Source organism: Haliotis rufescens, unplaced genomic scaffold (assembly GCF_023055435.1).
Source record: "Haliotis rufescens isolate VD_foot unplaced genomic scaffold, xgHalRufe1.0.p SCAF_7, whole genome shotgun sequence".
NCBI lineage: Eukaryota > Metazoa > Mollusca > Gastropoda > Lepetellida > Haliotidae > Haliotis > Haliotis rufescens.
Genome location: NW_025964361.1, coordinates 8434191 through 8456432, shown reverse-complemented (window position 1 = coordinate 8456432; position 22242 = coordinate 8434191). Strand labels below are relative to the sequence as shown.

At 42.0% G+C, this 22242-nt stretch overlaps 1 protein-coding gene across 1 annotated transcript in view; it reads right to left on the bottom strand.

Annotated features, from left to right (window-relative positions):
- Positions 1–22242, bottom strand: part of LOC124144457 (guanylate cyclase soluble subunit alpha-2-like) — a 103330-nt gene that overhangs the window by 28716 nt on the left and 52372 nt on the right. Inside the window, exons 3-5 of the mRNA XM_046513863.2 lie at positions 19170–19288; positions 14090–14775; positions 12163–12342 (exon numbers count right to left, since the gene is read on the bottom strand). Coding sequence (XP_046369819.1) covers positions 12163–12342; positions 14090–14775; positions 19170–19288 — 985 coding nt within the window. The remainder of the gene's footprint in view (positions 1–12162; positions 12343–14089; positions 14776–19169; positions 19289–22242) is intronic.

Sequence of the window (22242 nt, the reverse complement as noted above, 5' to 3'; positions counted from 1 at the left end):
GAAGTTGACGGATGGCAAAGTAGAGGGAATTTATGGATTACAATTCTTTATTTACTGTAGATGCGACGTTTCGTTATAGATCCTTATACCGTTGTTAACGGCAGGCTGACAATGATATAAGGATCTATACTGAAGCGTCGCCTTTACAGTAAATAAATAAGTTGTTACCCATAAATTGTCTCTACTTTGAGTGAGTTTAAGTTTCACCAGGGCATCATTGAGGCTGGTGTGGACCAAATTCGATAAAAAACATACAGAAAGTAGTTCCGGCACGTAGATTATTTCAGTCGCGTCAGATATTGATTTTATATTTTCATATAAATATAGTTTGTCATCACAACAAACAGTAATGCTGAGATGTGTCATTTCCAACAACATATATCCGCACCTACGTATTGAGCTGAGCAGAATATTTTCAACGTACGGTATGCATTTGAAAAAATGTCAGCAGAAATTTGACCTTACCAACATCAGAATGTGTCCACACATACATTTATGACGAGACTTGAGAGTGTGAGTGAGTGAGTGAGTGAGTTTGGTTTAACGCCGCTTTTAACAGTATTCCAGTTATATCACGGCGTGTCAGCTTAATGTGGGAGGAAAGCCCGAAGTGATGCAGGTCTCAGACGTTTACCACTTCGGTGAAACCCACGAGCACGGGTATGGTGCTGACAAACCTAGAAACATAATCGGGGTGAACCGGGATTCGAACCCACAATCATAGGTTTCTGGCGTGCCGAAGGGACACAACTCTGCACAGCGAATTGCGGCGCCTTAGACGACTGGGCCACCCGTGCCCCCACGAGACTTGAGAGTGCATATAGACTTTTTACGTGTACCTACAATACAAGTCTGTTGATGGATATTGAACCAATATATAAATTACATGCAAATCATGACATTATCAAAGCATATTCAAGACGTCACGTTGCCCACGTTGAGATCTGAATCCAGACTATCTTAAGTGAGGTCGGGGCACCTACTGAATGGCCAGTGCAAAGCTAACTTGTAACCACAGACCTTGATGCCGGACCCACGTTAGCTCCGAGGTAAACATTATCGGCAAAGTCTGCACAGATCGCGTGCGACGTGAGTGGTTGAGATTGTGACTGCGCCTTAAAATAAGGCTAATAGTTTATTGAACTGGACTATTGTGAGAGAGCGCACATGTAAACCGCATTGTGACGCACACGCTCGAGCTAGATTATAGGAAACCTCGGCCGGGAATCAATACAATGCAATGGTCCTCTCAACGGTTTCTTTTTTATCCTATTTCGGCTAGACTGGAGGAAACTAATCTTCGAAATGTTAAGGTTGGAAAAAAATATTGAGTGCGAAAATTTCATCAAGATTCCAAGCGCCAGATGTTAGTCAAGCCGTTATTATAACAGAACTCTACATGGAGCATTCCACGTTGTCCTGTGTACTTAGTAATGGGATATTGCTTATATCGTATCGGAAGTTTACACACGGGCTAAGAGAAACAGTCACCAGGGACTTTGATAACTAAGAATAACTCGCTTGTATGGCGGCATGTCGTGGGTTATCACAACATATAGTTCGTATCTTACCTGATATATTTCATTCATTAATCGCTATTTCCTGCTTAAGATAACTGAAAGTAGTAATGTCCGTATGACTGTAAGTGTATCAAGTATTTCCGGAAGGAGACAAGAAGACTGTAATAACCAGTCCAGACTTACCACTGATTGTAGCATCCTACTGATGTCTTATTATAACTGACAAAATTCAAGGCCCCGGTTATTTTCTTGAGCTATTGAGCTGTATATCTACCCATGTGTTATTCACATTGGGTATTGGCTTTCTTTGTGTATTCAATATATTTTTTCCCCTTGGGGCCAATCTTATGGGTATTTTGAAACTAATAAGTGAACCTTCTTTCAACAATATTCTCTTTTAAACGCTGTTTCTAGTGACTCCAATTTGCATCTCTCCATGTGATGCCTAAGTGTATCATATATCACATAGGCTCACAACAGCAATACGTGTTACAATAAGCGAGACGTAGCACGTTCTTGCATTATTAACTGAAGTAGACTTCATGTATACATGCTACCTGAATCGATCAATATAATATATGTAAAGACAGACAGGTCTGCCACTGAAAAGGCAACCGTGGGTCATTACGCACAGAGTTATTATTTATTTATTAGATCATTGAGTTTGTTCATGCATATTTGTACGCCAACAACTACTTTATGCAATACGCTGCTTATCGGTAGCACTGCGTAGTATTTCAACATTTCAAATGTACAATTACAATGTAAATGATCATTATAGATATTAATATTGAAAATTCGTTAAACCGTACCTGCTCTCTTGAGGTATTAAATATATATTTTTTTATATTATTCCACTTTTTGTGTCCTACAGCATTTCATACATATAAATATTAAAGGTATTAAAGAGGTATTAAATATGTCGAAGATGGCCCACTGCGCATGTAAAATACTTCTCTAGGAGGACAGTCTAAAAAGTATGTTATTCAAACGATTATTTGTGGCATCAATATTCTCAGATAATCTTAATGTGAAAACTTAAGGGACAGATGATTACATAAAGAATGCCATTATAAAAGTGTAGGATTTTATTTTTTTCCCAAAAAATATAAATGGAGCACACCTTAGGATTAAAATTCCTGTTTTTCTGGAGATTAAGCTAAATATATCTGATCATTGTCATTTGTGAGAACGGTTTATTGCAATTCTGCATATTAGGAATTTTGATATTGACTAACTCTTTTTAACACCTTCATGGTTATACAGGTTCAGCTTATTCTTTCATAACCAGCTACTTACGCATCCGAAGCCACAGATTATAATGAAAGATCGATTCTGCTTTACATTCGGGTCTTATGTCTGGTTCTGGAGCATATGATTAACGTAATCGGCATATGTAAATTTGAAATCTTTGGGAAGAAGTATGATGAATGTGATAGGAGATATGTTGAAGGGTTGTGCCTATTAGGAACACATTGATAAATCGTCTCTGTGTTGTGGATGACGCCGCTCGTTACGGTCACTGCGCCAACATCGCGCTCAGCTGTTAGCGTTCACCTTCGTAATCCCTTGAGTGGGACCTGCCCAGCGCTACACACAGATCCAAACCAGCCACACTGCCTGCTTACATGCAACCGCCACATTGGTTCATTTCTTGAAGAAGATACCGTAGTACTTCTAATGATAGGGCCGTGATAGTAAGAAGGAATGTGTGTGTGTGTGTGTGTGTGTGTGTGTGTGTGTGTGTGTGTGTGTGTGTGTGTGTGTGTTGGACAAGGTGGCAAGAGAGAGCACGTGGAGGTTCAGTACAGGACATTAAGTTGTTTGTTGTTAAACGCCGGACTCAGCAATATTCCAGCAATATGGCCATGGTTTGGCCAAATAATCTAGTCTGACAAGACAATCCAGTGATTAACATCATAAGCATCGATGTACGCATTTGGGATACGATGACATGCCTTAAGCAAGCCTGACCACCCAATCCCGTTTGGCGCCTCTTACTACAAGCTTTGGTTGCTCAGAGTCAATCCTAACCCGTCTCTTCACGGGCGGCGGCGGGGGGCGGGTAGCCTGGTGGTTAAAGCGTTAGCTCGTCACACCGAAGACCCGGGTTCGATTCCCGACATGGTTACAATGTGTGAAAACCATATCTGGTGTCCCCCGCCGTGATATTGCTGGAATACTGCTAAAAGCGGCGTAAAACCATACTCACTCACTCACTCTTCACGGGTGGACATTATGTGGGAAGGTAAGACATCAATGGCTCTACTTATGGTTGGGACCGCCTCCGTGGTCTAGTGGTAGAGCGTCCACCCGGAGAGAGGAAGGTCCGGGGTTAGATCCCCGGCAGCGCCATACCAAAATACGTTCAAAGATTGTACTTGTTGTTATCCTATCTGGCGCTCGGCATTAAGGGGCTAAAACAAGGACTGGTCGACCTGGAGCCAGTATACTGTGTCTGAGTGGGGTATTCATGTTAAACTGCGACATGGTATCTCAGTGGGCTACCACTAGAAATCGGCATCAGTCCGAACTTGTACAAGAAGCCACACACACGTGCATGCACGTCGCTGTATAAGTGCAATAATCTTGGACGCGACGTTAAACCCCATTTCACCTCATCTCACTTATGGTTGGGCAGGAAATAGGGTGTAACGTTGGTTGGTTTATGAATTGGATCAAGACGGAGAATATGTAGGGTTTGGACAGAGGTTTGAAAAGTGAACGCTGTTCGAGAATGGCGGTCCGCTATTACGTGAGCTAACACAAAGAAAAGAGATCCATCAATGATCCTTAAACATAGGTTATTGTTACTCTGCTTGTCGTTGTGTGAATGTATTATATTTCATTCCATTTGCTGACAGAGCTTCGTTCTGAGACCGATCTGAATCACTGAATCTTAAAAATAGCCGTCCAATCAAATAACACACATGTGCGAGAGACAGTATTTGTGAAGTCACTAATAAGAGACTTAAATGTGACATCACTTCCCAAACGAAGCTGCTGTGGTGAGTTTGCCCACGATTCACTGGGTAATCGGGGTTGGGGCAATATATTTCACTAGAGTTTTATCCCGCGTTACCAAACTGTTCCCACACAAATATCGATATGGGAACAGATTTCATTTAATATTGTATAATAAATCAAAATAAATGATGAAAACGCATGACGAACAGAATAGGTGGGAGTTAAATAGATTAACCTGTCGAACAGATAATGTGGTTGACATTTGGGCATTCACCTGATCTGACTCATGTTTCGCCGCTATTACCTGAGTATATGACATCTTGTCCGGTCAGGCCGATATTTACCTGATTAAATCAGTGTTATTTGGCTTATGTTTCCCCATCATTAGACGAGTAATGATACAGTTCCCTGACATTCCTGATTGAGGCAGTGTTAGTTACCTTATATCAACCTAGAGCATCCAGTAATCAACGATATGTACTTCTGGAGTCAGTGAGTGAGTTGGGTTTAACGCCGCCTTTAACATTATTCAAGTTATATCACGGCGTGTCAGCTTAATGTGGGAGGAAAGCCCGAAATGATGCAGGTCTCAGATGTTTACCACTTCGGTGAAACGCACGAGCTCGGGTATGGTGCTGACAAACCTGGAAACATTACCGGGGCGAACCGGGATTCGAACCCACAATCATAGGTTTCTGGCGCGCCCAAGGGACGCAACTTTGCACAGCGAATCGCGGCGCCTTTAGACGAGTGGGCCACCCGTGCCCCCTCTATTTCTGGAAGATCTGCCATATCACCAAATTAAAACAATATCATAACAGGAACTTATATGACTTGTACCTGAGATATCCTCACTTGACTTACATCTTTGACAACGTTGCATGAGTGAGTATGGTTTTACGCCGCTTTTAGCAATATTCCAGAAATATCACGGCGGGGGACACCAGAAATGGGCTTCACACATTGTACCTTTGTCGGGAATCGAACCCGGGTTTTAGGCATGACGAGCGAACGCTTTAACCACTAGGCTACCCGACCGCCCCTGACAACGTTGAAGAAAGACGACTTTACAATATTGGTTCAAGTATCTCTCACTAAAGTTTCGTTCTTTGTGGTTACGCGGTCTCCTTTTACCTGAATCGGACTCCTTTGGCACAAAAAATACTCATACCACAATATTAATAATGTCTTGAAGAGACCCATGAAGATCCGGGTTAGAATAGGTCTTCAGCAACCCATGCTTGCCGTAAAAGGCGACTAACGGGATCAGGTGGTCAGGCTCGCTGACTTGGTTGAAGCATGTCATTGATCCCAATTGCGTGGATAGATGGTCGTGATATCAATCACTGGATTGTCTGGTCCAGACTCGATTATTTACAGACCGGCATTATATAGCTGGAATATTGCTGAGTGCGGCGTTAAACAACAAACGAACCAACCAATAAACCAGAAATAAGATAATTTGTTCGTTATTTCAAAGTTGATTAAACTCTCCTCAATGTTCTATAAATCAAGGATAGTTTTTTTCAAATGGATGTGTATTTATTGAGTTCACATGTTGTGGATTACCTTAAGTTAACCTAAATCTTATACAATGCAGTTTAATATAAAACACAGACATTTAAGTACCATTTGATGGTAAACGAAGAGGAACAAGCAGGAATAAGTACATGCAACGAACCAAAAATTCATAAATAACTATGACGTGAAATGTAAACAGTAAAATTGACTGTGAATAAACTATTTATAAAGGGTTGAGGATAAGTATGAAATATTAATATGATATATAATCCGTGCAGTGTTTAAGAACTTAGCGGTCCTATTTAGAATAACCAATGGGTCAGCGATAAATTCTGAAAGGGAGAGTAGACTAGAGCAAATGTGGGCTCCTGGCAAGTTCTATGATCTATGTTTGCCCGCCCTCAATTTAGAGGGATTTGTCCAAATTGATATTTTCACGAGTTTAGGAACAGGATTAAAAGTGTCAGTCAGATTAATTATACTTGCTATTTGATAGAAAGGCCAAACGTTCCATTCATCCTATGCATAACGACCAGAGAGGGATACGGGAGACGGGACATTTAAGTCGGTTACAGAGAACAATAGCATGACACGCAAGTGAGAATATAGATTTTAGTTTCTCAGATTACTTATCGAGCCGGAAAGGTAGATAGTGTATGAATATTTCAATACCGCCCACTGCACATCAACGATGTGATTTACGAGACGCGATGGTAACATTTGCCAATACGAAAGACCTATGGAATCAAGAACAATCGAAACTGGTTTGGGACATCATATGATGGCAATGAGGTTCCTATTTCGCATACCGGTATGTCATTTGTTGTTTTACTCTGCACTCAGAAATAGTCCAGCTATATGCCGGCAGCCTGTAAATAATCGAGTCTGGACCAAACAATCCGGTGATTGGTATTGTGACCAACGATCAGGTTAGGATGACACACTGTCAACCAATTCATCGAACCTGATCAGCCGATGGATTTGGTGGTCTCTTATAATTACGACCAGCATCCCCACGTTCCTCCACAGGTCCAGTTAGTCACTGTGATTCCAGTACAGCGAGCGAGCGAGTTGGGTTTAACGCCGCTTTTAACATTATTCCAGTTATATCGCGGCGTGTCAGCTTAATGTGGGAGGAAAGCCCGAAGTGATGCAGGTCTCAGACGTTTACCACTTCGGTGAAACCCACGAGCACGGGTATGGTGCTGACAAACCTAGAAACATAATCGGGGAGAACCGGGATTCGAACCCACAATCATAGGTTTCTGGCGTGTCCAGGGGACGCAACTCTGCACAGCGAATCGCGGCGCCTTAAACGACTGGGCCACCCGTGCCCCCTGATTCCATTACAAAGAATGTGGTGCTTGCATGGTTTCAGTTGTGTATGAAATAGAATATATACTGGAAGACTTTTTCATCGTGTCTCAATTTGCATTCGGACAATATCCATCACTACGTTATTCAACTTGGCAACCAGAATAATCTTATATAAACACGTTGTTAATGGTAGTTCAGCGAGAGTGGCATGTATTTGTCACATACAGTTGAGCAGTATAGCAATTTCGTTCCGATGAATAGACATTAAGGGAGTACTACCACACCATGTACAACTGAACACATTTGTGAATAGGATAATTTAGCTTAATCGTAAATGGTATTGGGCATCCAATAGTGTATTTCTCAATTTACCACTAATGCATTTCTCAATTTTACATTATAACGCATTTCTCGCTTGACTGCATAAAGTGAGTCATAAGATGGGTCGGATGCAACCATGTTTAATTAAGGAAGTTGCAGAACATCGAAATAAGAAAATTGGTTCTGATTAATAATGTTTTCCTTGTGCCCAAAACCTGTGTTTGAGACATGACCCTTTCTTTCAATTGTATTGTACAAGAAGACATTATGGCATAAATAACCACATATTTGATGTGTCTAGATACACGAATGCCTTCTCAGTGTCACCAAGTCGGGGTTCATGATCACGTCCTATATATATATTATTCAAACCATGAACAGGAGAAGTGGCAATGTGATAAACCTTGCCCGACGATGTTTTTTCAGCTATGATTACTTGGGGAAGGCAGTCATCTTCGTGCGGCGATTTGTAGTCGTTCACAGCAATATAATTTGTCTTCCAGGCGAGAGCAGGACATAAGAGGTCGAGGTTAATTCTCCAAATAATAGGGAAAGAGATTGGTTGTAGGTTTACCAAAGCCCCTGACTATCATGAGGTGGGCTGATTGTGGCTTCAGGTTGGGGACAATTCCACTGAGCTTAGTTGAAGGAAGGAAGCGGTCGAGAAGCCAGCGAGATGAGGAGACAAATGCCCGTATAGCTGGATTAGCGTTATGAAATACGTTGACAGGCGCGTTGGATTGGGTTATGCCAGCGTCGTGGAGATGCTAGCTATAGGGTAAGGCAATATGCCCCGTTGCTAGTTTACTGCTGTTCATAGGTCACTGTAAGAGTGAGTGAGTGAGTTGGGTTTATCGCCGCTTTTAACAGTATTCCAGTTATATCGCGGCGTGTCAGCTTAATATGGGAGGAAAGCCCGAAGTGATGCAGGTCTCAGGCGTTTACCACTTCGGTGAAACCCACGAGCACGGGTATGGTGCTGACAAACCTAGAAACATAATCGGGGCGAACCGGGATTCGAACCCACGATCATAGGTTTCTGGCGTGCCCAAGAGACTCTGCACAGCGAATCGCGGTGCCTTAGACGACTGGGCCACCCGTGCCCCCTGACCACCGTAAGAAACATGTTCGTAGGTTAATAGTGGATGAGTGGGTTAGAAATAGGTAGGTTGGATATAGCATTATCTAACGAAGTTGTATAAATGGATACTAGGTAGAGGGTGGATGGGACGGTGGATTAGTGGGTTCCGGGTTTGTGGTACGGCGTAGGTTGAGGGATGAGGGTGTACGTGGCGGGCAGGTGGTTGATGTGGATGGTGGATAGGTGAATTAGTGCTTAGATGAATTGAAGGTCAGGTTGGTTGTTGGTTGGTGGGTTTGTTGTTTTACGCCGTTCTCAGCAATATTCCAGCTATATGACGGCGGTCTGTAAATAATCGAGTCTGGACCAGAAAATCCAGCGATTGACATCATGAGCATCGATCCACGCAAATGGGATCAATAACATGCTTCAACCAAATCAGCGAGCCTTACCACCCGATCCCGTTAGTCGCCTCTTACGACATGCATAGTTGCCTTTTACGGCAAGCATGGGTTGCTGAAGACCTATTCTACCTATATCTTCACGGGGATAAGATGAGTTGACAAAGTGGTGGATTAGTGGGTAGATTGATAAGGAGGTGAGTAAGCGTTAGGATAATAAGGGCAGATGCGTACAAGTGGTGGATGGGTGGAGTATGATAATCTACATACTGAATTTTTTCAAACAATTTATTTCAGAAAGTACGGTGAGAGTTGAAAGAAAAAGCGAACAGATAATCCCCATGTGTTCCGATAGATACCCTTAATGTATCTGGAGGTGAGGGTTTTAATTCGAAAAAACAAGAGAATTGTGAATTTCAGGTAAAAAACTTATACATTCAAATATTTCAGATTTATAAGTTTCCATTTCAGTGGAAGAAACGCATGAGGAACAAACGTTGTCGTGAAGTGCTTTCAAGACCAAGTAGGTTTTCCAGTGAGTGTCAAGATAAGCCTCTGCTTAAAGGATAACTTTTTATACTTTCAAAAAATGGTTCTATACACTTAATTCATGCTATTCTTATGGATATCGCAGCTCTTCTTTCAATAACGCCAGAAATGCATTATTCGGAACACTGCAAAATCATTCGTCATCATTCGTACAAACGAGGGGCGGTCGGGTAGCCTGGTGGGTAAAGTGTTTGCTCGACACGCCGAAGACCCGGGTTCGATTCCCAACATGGGTACAATGTGTGAAGCCCATTTCTGGTATCCCCGCAGTGATATTGCTGGAGTATTGCTGAAAGCGGCGTAAAACCCTACTCACTCACTCAATCGTACAAACGAAATAATATATCCAGTGATCTGACATTTTCTACATATACAACGTTATACTCTTTAAGTAACACACCTTACTGCATGTATGTCGTTCAACAAAAAATTAAGTTGAACTACTTGGAATATATTATTGGATGATTGTTTGTTGTTGTTTAACGCCGCACTCAGCAATATTCCAGCTATATGACGGCAGTCTGTAAATAATCGAGTCTGGACCAGACACTCCAGTGATTGACATCATGAGCATCGATCAACGCAATTGGGATACGATGACGTACATCACCCAAGTCAGCAAGCAAGACCACACGGAAAGCATGGTTGCATTTTACGGCAAGCATGGGTTGCTGAAGACCTATTCTAACCCGGATCTTCACTGGTATATCATTGGATGTAGGTGATACAGTAGAATATTATCTTCTTTACATGGGTATGTAAGTGAGTTTGGTTGAGGTCCGTTTAAGTATTTCAATATTATCACGACGTTTCACCTTGACGTGGGAAGAACCCCCGTGCAGCTTGTTCTAGAATCCACGGCCTCAAACCTAGAAAAGTAATCTCCGAATCTTGGATTCGAACCAACGACCATGTGGCAACTCATACGACCGGCCAACCGTGCACCCTCGAGGCCACCGCGGTGAATATGTTTATGTTTTATAAATTCTACAGTTATTTGACATTGTCTACAATCCACATACTCATCGCAGAGGGCGGGTTGTCAAGGGAATGAGAGAACGACTGAACAAACAAAGCTTTCTTGAAGCATTCATGAAACAAGGTTTCTTTAAGTAGATGTATGTGGCGTTTGTATGTCTGTTGCATCTAACTCATAACGTTTTATTCGCTGCTATTAGTTAGTATATGCAAGAGTCTACCAACATCCCGGTTCATATCATGCAGTTCCATTAGTTTGAGATATCGAAAGAAAACACCAAGTTGTGTAACCCCAGTCACAGAATACTAAGTATACAGTTGTAGACGGTAACTTCCTGGGCTGTGCTGTGGTCGGCGTGCCAACGAGGCACGAATCGTATTCTGTTGCAAGGCAGCTTTACACGCCGGATTTGAACCGATGGAATTTCCATTAGTTGTGATGCAGTTTGATAGAAATGCTCAATAGACGTTGCAATCCTTTTAACGAGACTCAGGCAGAACTCCAAGGCCGGGGAACCATTGCCCTGTGTTGTGTGTGGATCAACTGCGTTCCTTGCAGAATTAGGTATCCATGAATAAAATAATAACAAATCAGTCAATAATTAAGATTTCTTTGAATTGATCAATAGAGCGCTGTGTCCAAAATACGTAACGTATGAGGGTATTATGTTAAAGATACGGTTTTTGCAGAAGTCGCTTGGATGCATGGGGAATGGTGACGTTGTGGTCGCTGGAGTGACCATTGCAATGTTATTACCGGTTTCTGTTTGACAGGTGGGCATTGCGGTAGGATTACGGGATGGTTGGCGTTGAGTGTTTGTTGTTTAGTAATTTGTGTACAGTATATGTGCTTGGCACCCGGGCTATGCAAACAGGATAGATCTGGGTATGCAAAAAAATAGTTCGGATACATTGAGATTCATTGGTGCTCAAAACCGTTTTTTGAAAAAAGTAAAAAAAATGATGTGACGGTTAGAAGTGAGATGAGGTGAAATTTGGTTTAACGTCGCGTCCATGATAATTGCCCTGATATAGTGTGTGTGTGTGTGTGTGTGTGTGTGTGTGTGTGTGTGTGTGTGTGTGTGCCTAATTCATAAACCAAGCCACGTTACATCCTTCTTTCCTGCAAAATCATAAGTGAGATGAGGTGAAATGGGGTTTAACGTCGCGTCCACACGTGTGGGTATGTGGCTGCTTGTACTAGTCTGGACTGATGCCGATTTATAGTGCTAGCTTACTGAGATACCATGCCCCAGTTAAACATGAATACCCCACTCAGACACAGTATACTGACTCCGAGCCGACCAGTCCTTGTTTTAGCCCCTTAAAGCCGAGCGCCAGACAGGGTAACAACAAGTACCGTCTTTTAACGTCTCTTGGTATGACGCGACCGGGGATCGAACCCCGGACCTTCCGCTCTCCGGGCAGAGGCTAAACCACGGAGGCGGTCTCAGACGGTTAAAGATGTCATCAAGTCTAAAAGTGTGATACACCGTAACGCCCTTACCTGAGCCTTGGTTTGTTCGCCGACAAGGATGACGTCTCTTGTGGCGTCGTGGATGGGAATGTCGGAGATGTAGATGCCCTTGCCTATCAGTTCATCCAGTTTTTCTACGCTAGGCGATCCAATGAACATGATGGCGTCGGCTGCTGGCAGATAGATCATCTGTCCTTTTATGTCCATGCTCTGAATGGGACACATTAACGTTAAGGCACCTTTAGATAAATATTCAAGATCATCGATTTCGGTTACATTTGTTTTGGCTTGCCATTAGAACATTATGACCTCTGTTATCCATAAAAAATGTCCCTCTTCCGTTAACAAAATGTGCAGAAATTGACATTTTGTTAGATAACCAGTTTCCAAAAAGTTTCTCATATTTGTTTCCGCCTTCGTAGAGTACGGAAACCTGAATGATGAGGTGTAGCTTAAGTACGAGTTATTACCATTATTGGATTCTAAGCCTAGCCCTACCCTAGCCCTACCCTAGCCCTACTCTACCCTACCCTATCCTACCCCTAACCTTATTCTACCCTTCCCCTAACCTTATTCTACCGAGCCGTACTCCACCTTTATCCCTAGCCCTTACCCCAACCTTGACCCTAACCCTAACCTTTACCCTAACCCTGACCCTAACCCTGACCCTTACCCTTACCCTAACCCTAACCCTTACCCTTACCCTAACCCTAACCCTGCCCTGCTGACGAATCCCACGTATGAGTCATTATAATGTTACGATATAACAAGGAATAAATCGACATTTAAATGATTGAGATGTTGTGGTGAGCTACATGGATTGTAATTACTGATTCGCATATCATTTGTTATTACTTTGCCCTGATTCTCACAGAAGACGTAGCATGGCGCATAAGTGTTTTATACACTGCACAAATGTACCCTCGCTCACTCAAAGTAGCAAAGTGTGTAACGTGTTCACCCACACCGAAGATTTCTGTTCGCCTCCCATATTGTTTTCATGCTAATTCTGGATTGTCCCCAACCTGATAAATACAGCCTCAACAAAGTCCTCATGAGACGAGTATTGAAAAAAGGATATTGATACTTAATTCACTTAATTTTATATTACCAACCGGCAGCATGAGGTAGGAATGCGTTAGTTCAACGCGGCTTTAAACAGCATTAAACTTTCTAATGGCACGTCCGTTTAATGTCGGATCCCAAAGTGATGTACACGTTTACCACTTAGGCGAGATCCTTGAGCATGGTGCTGTCAAACCAAGACTCATATTCAGGACGAATCTGGGATTCGAACCCATGATCAAAGGTTGCTAGCATTATGGCATCTTAGTCAACCAAACACGCGTGTCTCCCAACCCCCACTCCATGCCCACGGCGAAAATAATTGATCGAAGTGGCAGCTGTGGTGTTACAAGGCTTTGAACAATAGAGTGAGTGAGTGAGTTGGGTTTAACACCGCTTTTAACAATATTCCAGTTATATCACGGCGTGTCAGCTTAATGTGGGAGGAAAGCCCGAAGTGATGCAAGTCTCAGACGTTTACCACTTCGGTGAAACCAAAGACCACGGCTATGGTGCTGACAAAGCTTGAAACATAATCGGGGCGAACCGGAATTCGAACCCACAATCATAGGTTTCTGGAATTGAACAATAGAGTGAGTGCGTTTAGTGTACCGCCGCTTTTATGGGTATTTCAGATATACCACGGTGTGGCAGCTTGATGTAGGAGAAAAGTGTCTGGTGATGAAGGCTTTGACGTTAATTCCTTCAGTTGAACCCATAAGCACGGTTATGGTGCTGAAAAGCCTTGAAACATAATCAGGGGCGAATCTGGGATTCGAACCAACGATCATAGGTTTCTGGCACGCATAAGGGATGCTACTCTGTATAGCGAATTGCAGCGCCTTAGACTACCGTGCCAACCGTTACCCCTCAAAGGAAAATATGTACTCACCTTGGAGGTTTTTGTCAGAAGCAGGAAGCTGAAGTTTATACGTGACAGGAGCGCAGAAAAATTCATTTTGACTTCCGGTCGAAGGATTTCAAAGTACGTTGAGAGTTCTAATCCCTTTGTGGCCATTTCCGGTGCTATTGTCTTCATGAAGGCGCTGCCAAGCTGTGTGATCTGAAGGTCACGGTCAAACACCACGTGGAAAGGGAAGGTTCGGCAGAAGGTCGCCACGCCTATCTGAGAGTCGGACGGATTGGCGGAGACCGTATCTTGGATAGCACCGGTACCTAATGTATTGTTACTGTCGTTGTTGTTGGTAATGATGGTGATGATAAAGATCTGATGAGGAGAGTCTGGTGAGCGATTGGGAGACACTTTTATTTCCACCTCCATTGAGAACCGAACCTTGGCTACGGCAGTAATGGTACCTAACATCATGTGCAACAGCTTACGTCGACTGGAGTAGTAGTGAATTAACAAAGTGTTGCGGTCATATTCACATCGAAACGAAGCTGGTGTATCACCGTGAAATTTAGGCGTTTTTCGGATATGTTCATTCAGTCCATCGACATTGCTGAAAAACTCGAACATACTGCTTCCGACCATGTGTAGTTCCTTGCCGTATTGTTCAAAACACAGCATGAAGTACTCCATGCCTAGCCCAGCCATAAAGCGGTTCACCTCCAGCCCTGCGGGAGAAACGATAACTTAGTTTATTTTAATAACTATCTAGAGAGCGAAAAGTGGACAAAAAGTCAATCAAGACCATCAAGTACCATTCACAAGGGGAAAAAAGTGAGTGGTTATACCACTCATCCCCTGTAACCTCTCATCGAGCAGAGCACGCGTCATTGGGAATCACATCGCACTTTTTCTTTACATTTATGAAAAAAGACAGGATGAAAAAAGAACTCAATCATTCTCATCCGTGTATAAGAGTACTTAGAGTGTCCATCAGATCTCATCTGATCTGAAAGGTTTGGATTCAGTCATGTATTACTAATATTCATATCTTTAAGCACAGGTTTCTGATTGGGTTTTAAGAAGGTCATGATGTGTTTGTGTTTGAATATTTGACATCTATATTTTATAATATTCTTACTTTGACCTTTGGACATGTTATGCTTTAAAATTAGGACTATGTCTTATACTAGTGAGTGTGTGAGTTTGACGCCCTTTATAATATTTATCCAGTTCTATATATGCAGTTCTCTTGGTGAAATCCACGAGTACGGGTAAGGTGCTGAAGAAACCTAGAAACATAATCTGGGCGAACTGGGATTCGAACCCCATTCATAGGTTTGTGGCGTGCTCAAGGGACGCAACTCTGCACAGAGAATCGCAGCGCCTAAGACGACTTGGCTATCTGTGCCCCCTGTCTTATATACGTGTGAGTCGCTTAAAATTCTATCAAACAAAAGACCCCTTGGAAAACTGCCCCTCGATAATGTAGCGCATACCATAAATAACCTTTCAGTTTAACACTGTATTCAAATCCCCTGGCAAACGTTATGAATATATCATGTGTTATTTAGTTTCTTTTATTATTTGCTTTAACGCATTTTGAGAATATTTTGTATTACCTTCCTCAGGTACCTGTCACACGTTGTATTACAGGGGGCAGTTTTCTTACAATCTTTTATGTTTAAGAGAATTTACTTTTCTTACAACGCGTGAAAGTGTCGACTAGCAGTCTGTATATGTAATTCCCCAGTTGCACTCTAACCATATATTATGTATAACACCCAGTCACGTCTTCTACGCTAAAATCTACTGAAAAAAAGATTCCATGGCACCAAACACGATCCAGATTGACGCGGATTGGTATACATTTGTAATTTGACGACTGTTAAATGTAATTCACTCTAAGATCACCGCTAAATGATTCATCACTGAAAGGTCTCGACCCACGTGCCCATTAACACGTAAATTACTCTCAGAGGATGAAGGAAAGACAACAACGATTGTCCCGGGATTTGTTTAAATGTTCACTTCTTCCACTCCACGAAGTGTCCGCGTCTAAAGCACTCAATGTTGTTAAGACCGTAAGCACGATTGCTATACGACCGCCTATGTGATCGACAGTGTTCAAATTCTCAGCTCGGTTTACATTCAATTTGTGTATATTTACTGTATCTCTTGACATACAACAACAGTCTGAACACCGTGACCACAGTACCAAGATGCCATTTCCATTAGAAGTTGGCGTGGCCTTCACAGCCAAGACGTCTTCTTAAAGGTCAAGTGTAGATGAATTAGACGTCTTAAGCGCCGTACACTCTGTTTGATATATGAATGTGATCTGGTTACTCTAAGTGCCATTTACTTCAAAGTGGTAATTATTCTCCAATCACTTGAAACATGACGATATTGGACGAATATTGGACGTGTGTCCAGACGTTTTGTATCTAAGAAGGACGTCAATCTCACAGCGGTCAGGTAACGTAGACACGTTAAGATGTGTTGAGGATGTTACAATAACGCCAAACGAGAAAAAAGTATCAACGAATAATTACTGTTTTAATATTGTTCATATACTGCTTATCGTTTAACGCCGCTGCCATATTACATCTATACCACGGTGTACTAAACAAAAAATGCTGTCAGTAATGATATTCAATATAATAAATACAATAAATAATTTCTGAATAAACAGTGAATCGCATCAAACAAGATATAACGTCAACTTAAGAAACAAGTGGAAGTCTAGCTTCATCAGTCAACCCAAAAAATCTACACATAAAATATGGCAAAAACAAACAAACCACAAATTGAACGTGTCGAGCCCAACTACAAATTACATATGTACCAAACATAAGGAAATGTTGAAAATAAATATCAGGGTGAGGCTGTAAACAGGTTATTCAATATGGCTACCGTGGCGGACATATTTAAAATCAGATTCAGATTAAGAAGTACAGCTTTATTGGTCCAGTCGTTTCTCGGAAGAAGATGTTTACGACACGCACGGACGCCGGAAAAAAGGCCATGACATTAGCTCACGTGCCTTTCAGTCAGGTGAGCTAAGAGTAAGTAAGTGAGTATAGTTTTACGCCGCTTTTAGCAATATTCCAGCAATATCACGGCGGGGGACACCGGAAAATGGGCTTCGCACATTGTACCCATGTTGGGAATCGAACACGGGTCTTCGGCGTGACGAGCCAACGCTTAAACCACCAGGCTATCCCGTCGCCCCAGGTGAGCAAAGAATCATTCAACGTATAATTCTTTAATAGTGTTTATCAACATAAGGTACCATGTCAGAGTTGGTAATCTTAAAATAAGGATTTATTCCTTCAAGTTTATTTTCTGACTCCCCCTGAAGGAAATTTGATTAAAAGCAAACACTTTTCTGTCACATTCCATGGAAACATTCGCTTCAGGATAATGAGTCTTGTAATGGGAAACATCGTTCACGAATAACAGGATTCCACTGGCACCGTCTGTTTTTAGCTGGTATTTATAAACCATATCCCTAAACAAACACTTCGATCATATAGATAGACCAAATAAACAAACCAAAAGCCGTTTTATCTCCCTAATGTGCGAGTATTTGAACCATCGGTTGGACATAGATACATCGCTTCTCATGATCGTTCTAATCAAGGGACGCAGAGTTCTTTTAATGTATGTTTTCCTTGTGAGAGACGCCCATTATCACTTCATGGCGGTAATTTGGAAGCTAATCAAAAGGTACTATCTACAATGCTCTAATTCCTATATAGAATCATAGGCATTCATCATTCCTGTCACTTGTGATAAACGTACCATCGATAACGTTCCATTACAGTGGCAATACATATTACTTGTTTCGCTACATTATTACCCTTCGGTAGGAACTGTTCACGTGGAAAATCGTCAATACCTTAAGTGTAACTTCTTCCGGTTTCACTTCAAAAAACGAGAAGGGCACCACTATCATAACGTCTATGCTTTAACATACACAGGCTTTTAAAACTGGTTTATCGTAGGAAGTTCGCGTTCTACATCTTAGTTGTTATGACGGACGTTCGTAATAATGACTCCAGTCTATTGTACAATGGAATACCCAGACGCACCTTCGTTGCAAGGGTCACATTTGACCTCTAATAATGTCAGCATGTCAATTACCAGAGAGCGGAATGACACTGCCACAATATACAATGTATAACTATTCGCTAAACCTGAATCAGAACTGGTCCCTCTAGGCTGGGTAAAGCAATTTATTCCAGATAATTGCAAAACACTGGTTTGGTTTTTTGTCGTGACATGGCTTGTCCTATTTGTCTTCTTATTGCGCTAAAATTCAATTGCAGTCTTCATTTCTGCAGCAACCTGGTGCGAGGAACTATTTGAAAAGAATGAAGACAGAATGGTCTCCACATTGGCAGAAATGAACCAATTTACAATATCACTATCTGATTGCCGCCCCAAGCGCCAATACTGACAACTACCAACTTGATGAAAATTGAAACATGCAGAGCTTGCTCCTAACCCCGAAGAAGTAAAGGTTTCAATGGAAAAAACGCGAAGCATCCAATAACACTAAACGGCTACTCATAGGCACATTGTCACCGTCATGTTTGTAGAAACGTACCGTTAACATTGTAAAAAGGTTTCTTCACAGGGCGAAACAACGTTATGGCATGTTTGTATACTAATAGAAGGTTGGCTGGTTGGTTGTTAAGTTTGTTGTTTAACGCCGCACTCATCAATATTCCAGCTATATGACGGCGGTCTGTAAATAATCGAGTCTGGACCAGACAATCCAGCGATTAATATCATGAGCATCGATCCACGTAATTGGGATCGATGACATGCATCAAACAAGTCAGCGAGCCTAACCACCCGATCCCGTTAGTCGCCCCTTCCGACAAGCATGGTCGCCTTTTACGGCAGGCATGGGTTGCTGAAGACCTATTCTAATCCGAATCTTCACGGGCATAATAGAAGGACGGTAATACTCAGCGAAAAGATGTTGTAAACCTATCAACAAAGTCCTTTTGGATTTGAATCTCATTTCAAATACCAGTATTGAACCATTACATCTAGTGATTTAAAATATTTATTATTATACCAGGTGTAGTTATTTTAGTCAACTTACCTAGGTATTCAGAACATACTTCCGCCATGCGCACAACCAGGTTGTCATCGACCTGACTATGACGTAATGTCAGGTCACTGCACTGGATATCAAAGTCGGTGGGGAAGAAATCTTGGGACCTGCAAGAAAATGAAGTTGCTTTTACAGGTGTTGATCTTACGCGACTGAAATGTGATTTCTGGTATTGCATATGTCTATCTATGATAACAGAGAAGAAGCGAATGTTGCCCAAAACTAGTGGTTGCTATTATGAGCATCGCCACATGACGTCAATTACAGACCAACATCCTGACCTTGCGACAAACCCCTTTTCTATCCCGGAATCCTTACGCTGCCTTTGCTAACAGATCTATATTACAATACAGCGGATTTTATTAAAAAACATTACCACCATAGTCCAATTATCACCGAAATTCCTCCGTGGCCTAGTGGTAGAGCGTCCGCTCGGAGAGCGAACGGTCCGGGGTTCGATCCCCGGCCGCGTCATAACAAATGACGGCATGGTATTTCAGTGGGCTAGCACTATAAATCGGCATCAGTCCGGACTAGTACAAGCAGCCACACGTGCATGCACGTCCTTATATATGTGCAATAATCTTGGACGTGACGTTAAACCCAATTTCACCTCACCTCACCTCACCTAACCTCACCTCACCTCAGATGTGAAATGTGCACATGTTCCACAATATTTATGAAAAAGATACCCAGACAACGTATGACAGAATTATTTTGAAACATGTGCACTTAACCAAACAAAATATACCAAGGAAGTGCACGAGATGTCAAACACGACAACAAACAAGATGGGTGGAATACCATTTAATATCCATGTAGAAACAGTAACGTATATATCAACGAGCAAGAAAAAATAACAATCGCGAGGTTAGTCAATAATGAGTTAGTATGGTTTTATGCCGCTTTTAGCAATATTCCAGCAATATCACGGCGGGGGACACCAAAAATAGGCTTCACAATTGTACCCATGTCGGGAATCGAACTCGGGTCTTCGGCGTGACGAGCGAACGCTTTAACCACTAGGCTACCCCACCGCCCCGGTAAGTCTGTATAAGTCAAATGACACCGTACGATATTTCAGAGTCAATATTATGTTTCATCTCCTGTCACAATTAAAGTGCCTAAATATAAATTGAAACAGACCCCTAAAGCGTCGGTGAGGTGAGGTGAAATTGGGTTTAACGTTATATAGCGACGTGCGTGCACGTGTATTTGTGTGTGTGGCTGCTTGTACTAGTCCGGACTGATGCCCATTTATAGTGCTAGCTCACTGAGATACCATGCCGCAGTTTAACATGAATACCCCACTCAGACACAGTAGACTGACTCCGAGCCGACCAGTCCTTGTTTTAGCCCCTTAATGCCGAGCGCCAGACAGGGTAACAACAAGTACAATCTTTTAACGTCTTTTTGTATGACGCGGCCCGGGATCGAACCCTGGACCTTCCGCTCTCCGGGCGGACGCTCTACCACAAGACCACGGAGGCGGTCCCAAAGCGTCGGGTTCACATACCGAACATTAGGTTACAGTTATACACTAAAGTACGTTTGTAACGAAAACGCTTATAACCAAATGACCGATATAACGAACTTAAGTTTTAGTCCCGGGCATTTGTTGAAAAATGATGTATATATGCTTATAACGAACTACGGTTATTACGAACTAAAATTAGTGGTCCCTTTGAGTTCGTTATAACCGTAGTTCACTGCATTTTGTATTGTCCTGCTGGACTATGTTCGTCAACAAAGGTCCTTCCAATTGTAGAAACATTACTCAGAGATTCTGACGGAACCGTTAGATTGATTCCACTTTTAAACCTTACTGCACTGATGTAATGACGTAATTGAAATACACTTGGAACGGTTTGGGATTTCAGATCAATCAGCATGAATAACTGTGAATTGAGTTAATCAAATATGACAGTTACAAAATGTATTTTTACAAAGAAAAAGAGTGTTTCCCGCGAGTTATAGCTCTCATTCAATACATGTCATTTAATATTTGCAAAATGAAGAGAAGAGAAAAAAAACAAAGAATTATTACGATAAGCTGTCGCGACAGGATCTTTATGATTAATGTTGAGTGGATGCACGTGGCGTAAACCATTAAAGGTCCTGGCATTATCAAACTCCTCTTAAATGTCTTTACAGCACGTTGGAGGCTAATAGACCACGCATTCCTCGTTGCATTTCCAGAGCAGAACAAAAACATCTCCATCTACTATTACACAACCACCATATACCTGTAGACAGCCACCATATACCTGTAGACAACCACCATATACCTGTAGACAACCACCATATACCTGTAGACAACCACCATATACCTGTACACACCCTTTACATAAATTCCCAAGATCACAACATACTTCCACACATCAACCGTAAGTCACATGTCACATAACACATGTCTGTTCATTCGTTCATCACCAGCAGATAACCGTTTCTTGCTTGTTTCATTGTAGCCACCATCAAACATGGGTGTATACCTTAATGAGTTTTTAGTTTAGTTATTAAAAATTTAACATCACAATCTAGACCACTAAATGATCACGCATCTGTTTAACGTTTATAAAAATGTCATACGCCACCACAACGTTCTTACATGAGTTTGGATAAACAACTGAGCATTGATGGTAAATGCTTCTATAGTGATTGTACAAAAATACATCAGTTTTATCTGTTCAAGGAATAATAAGGAAGTAGCGTGAACGTTGCCAAGCGTGTCTCCAGTTAACACTCTCTAACGGTGCGGTATGCCGTGACACGCCGGACGATTGGTTCTCTGGGGCAGAAAACAGATAAAGTGAGGAACATGCAAATCTATCCCCCAGGTGGTACCACATGCACCGCATCAAGCGCAATCAGCAGTCATTAGCTTCCACGATGTACACTATAGCCGTTATTAAAGCAGGATTTGTAGCTGTGTGTTCCTTCGACCACCCAAGGCTAAGTTATAGGTGCTGTATTATCAGATTATGCACTGATATGGTTAGGAGATGACGAGGAGGATTTCCGTTGGTGTCCCGGGGGAATTCATATCAAAAGACCTTGTTAA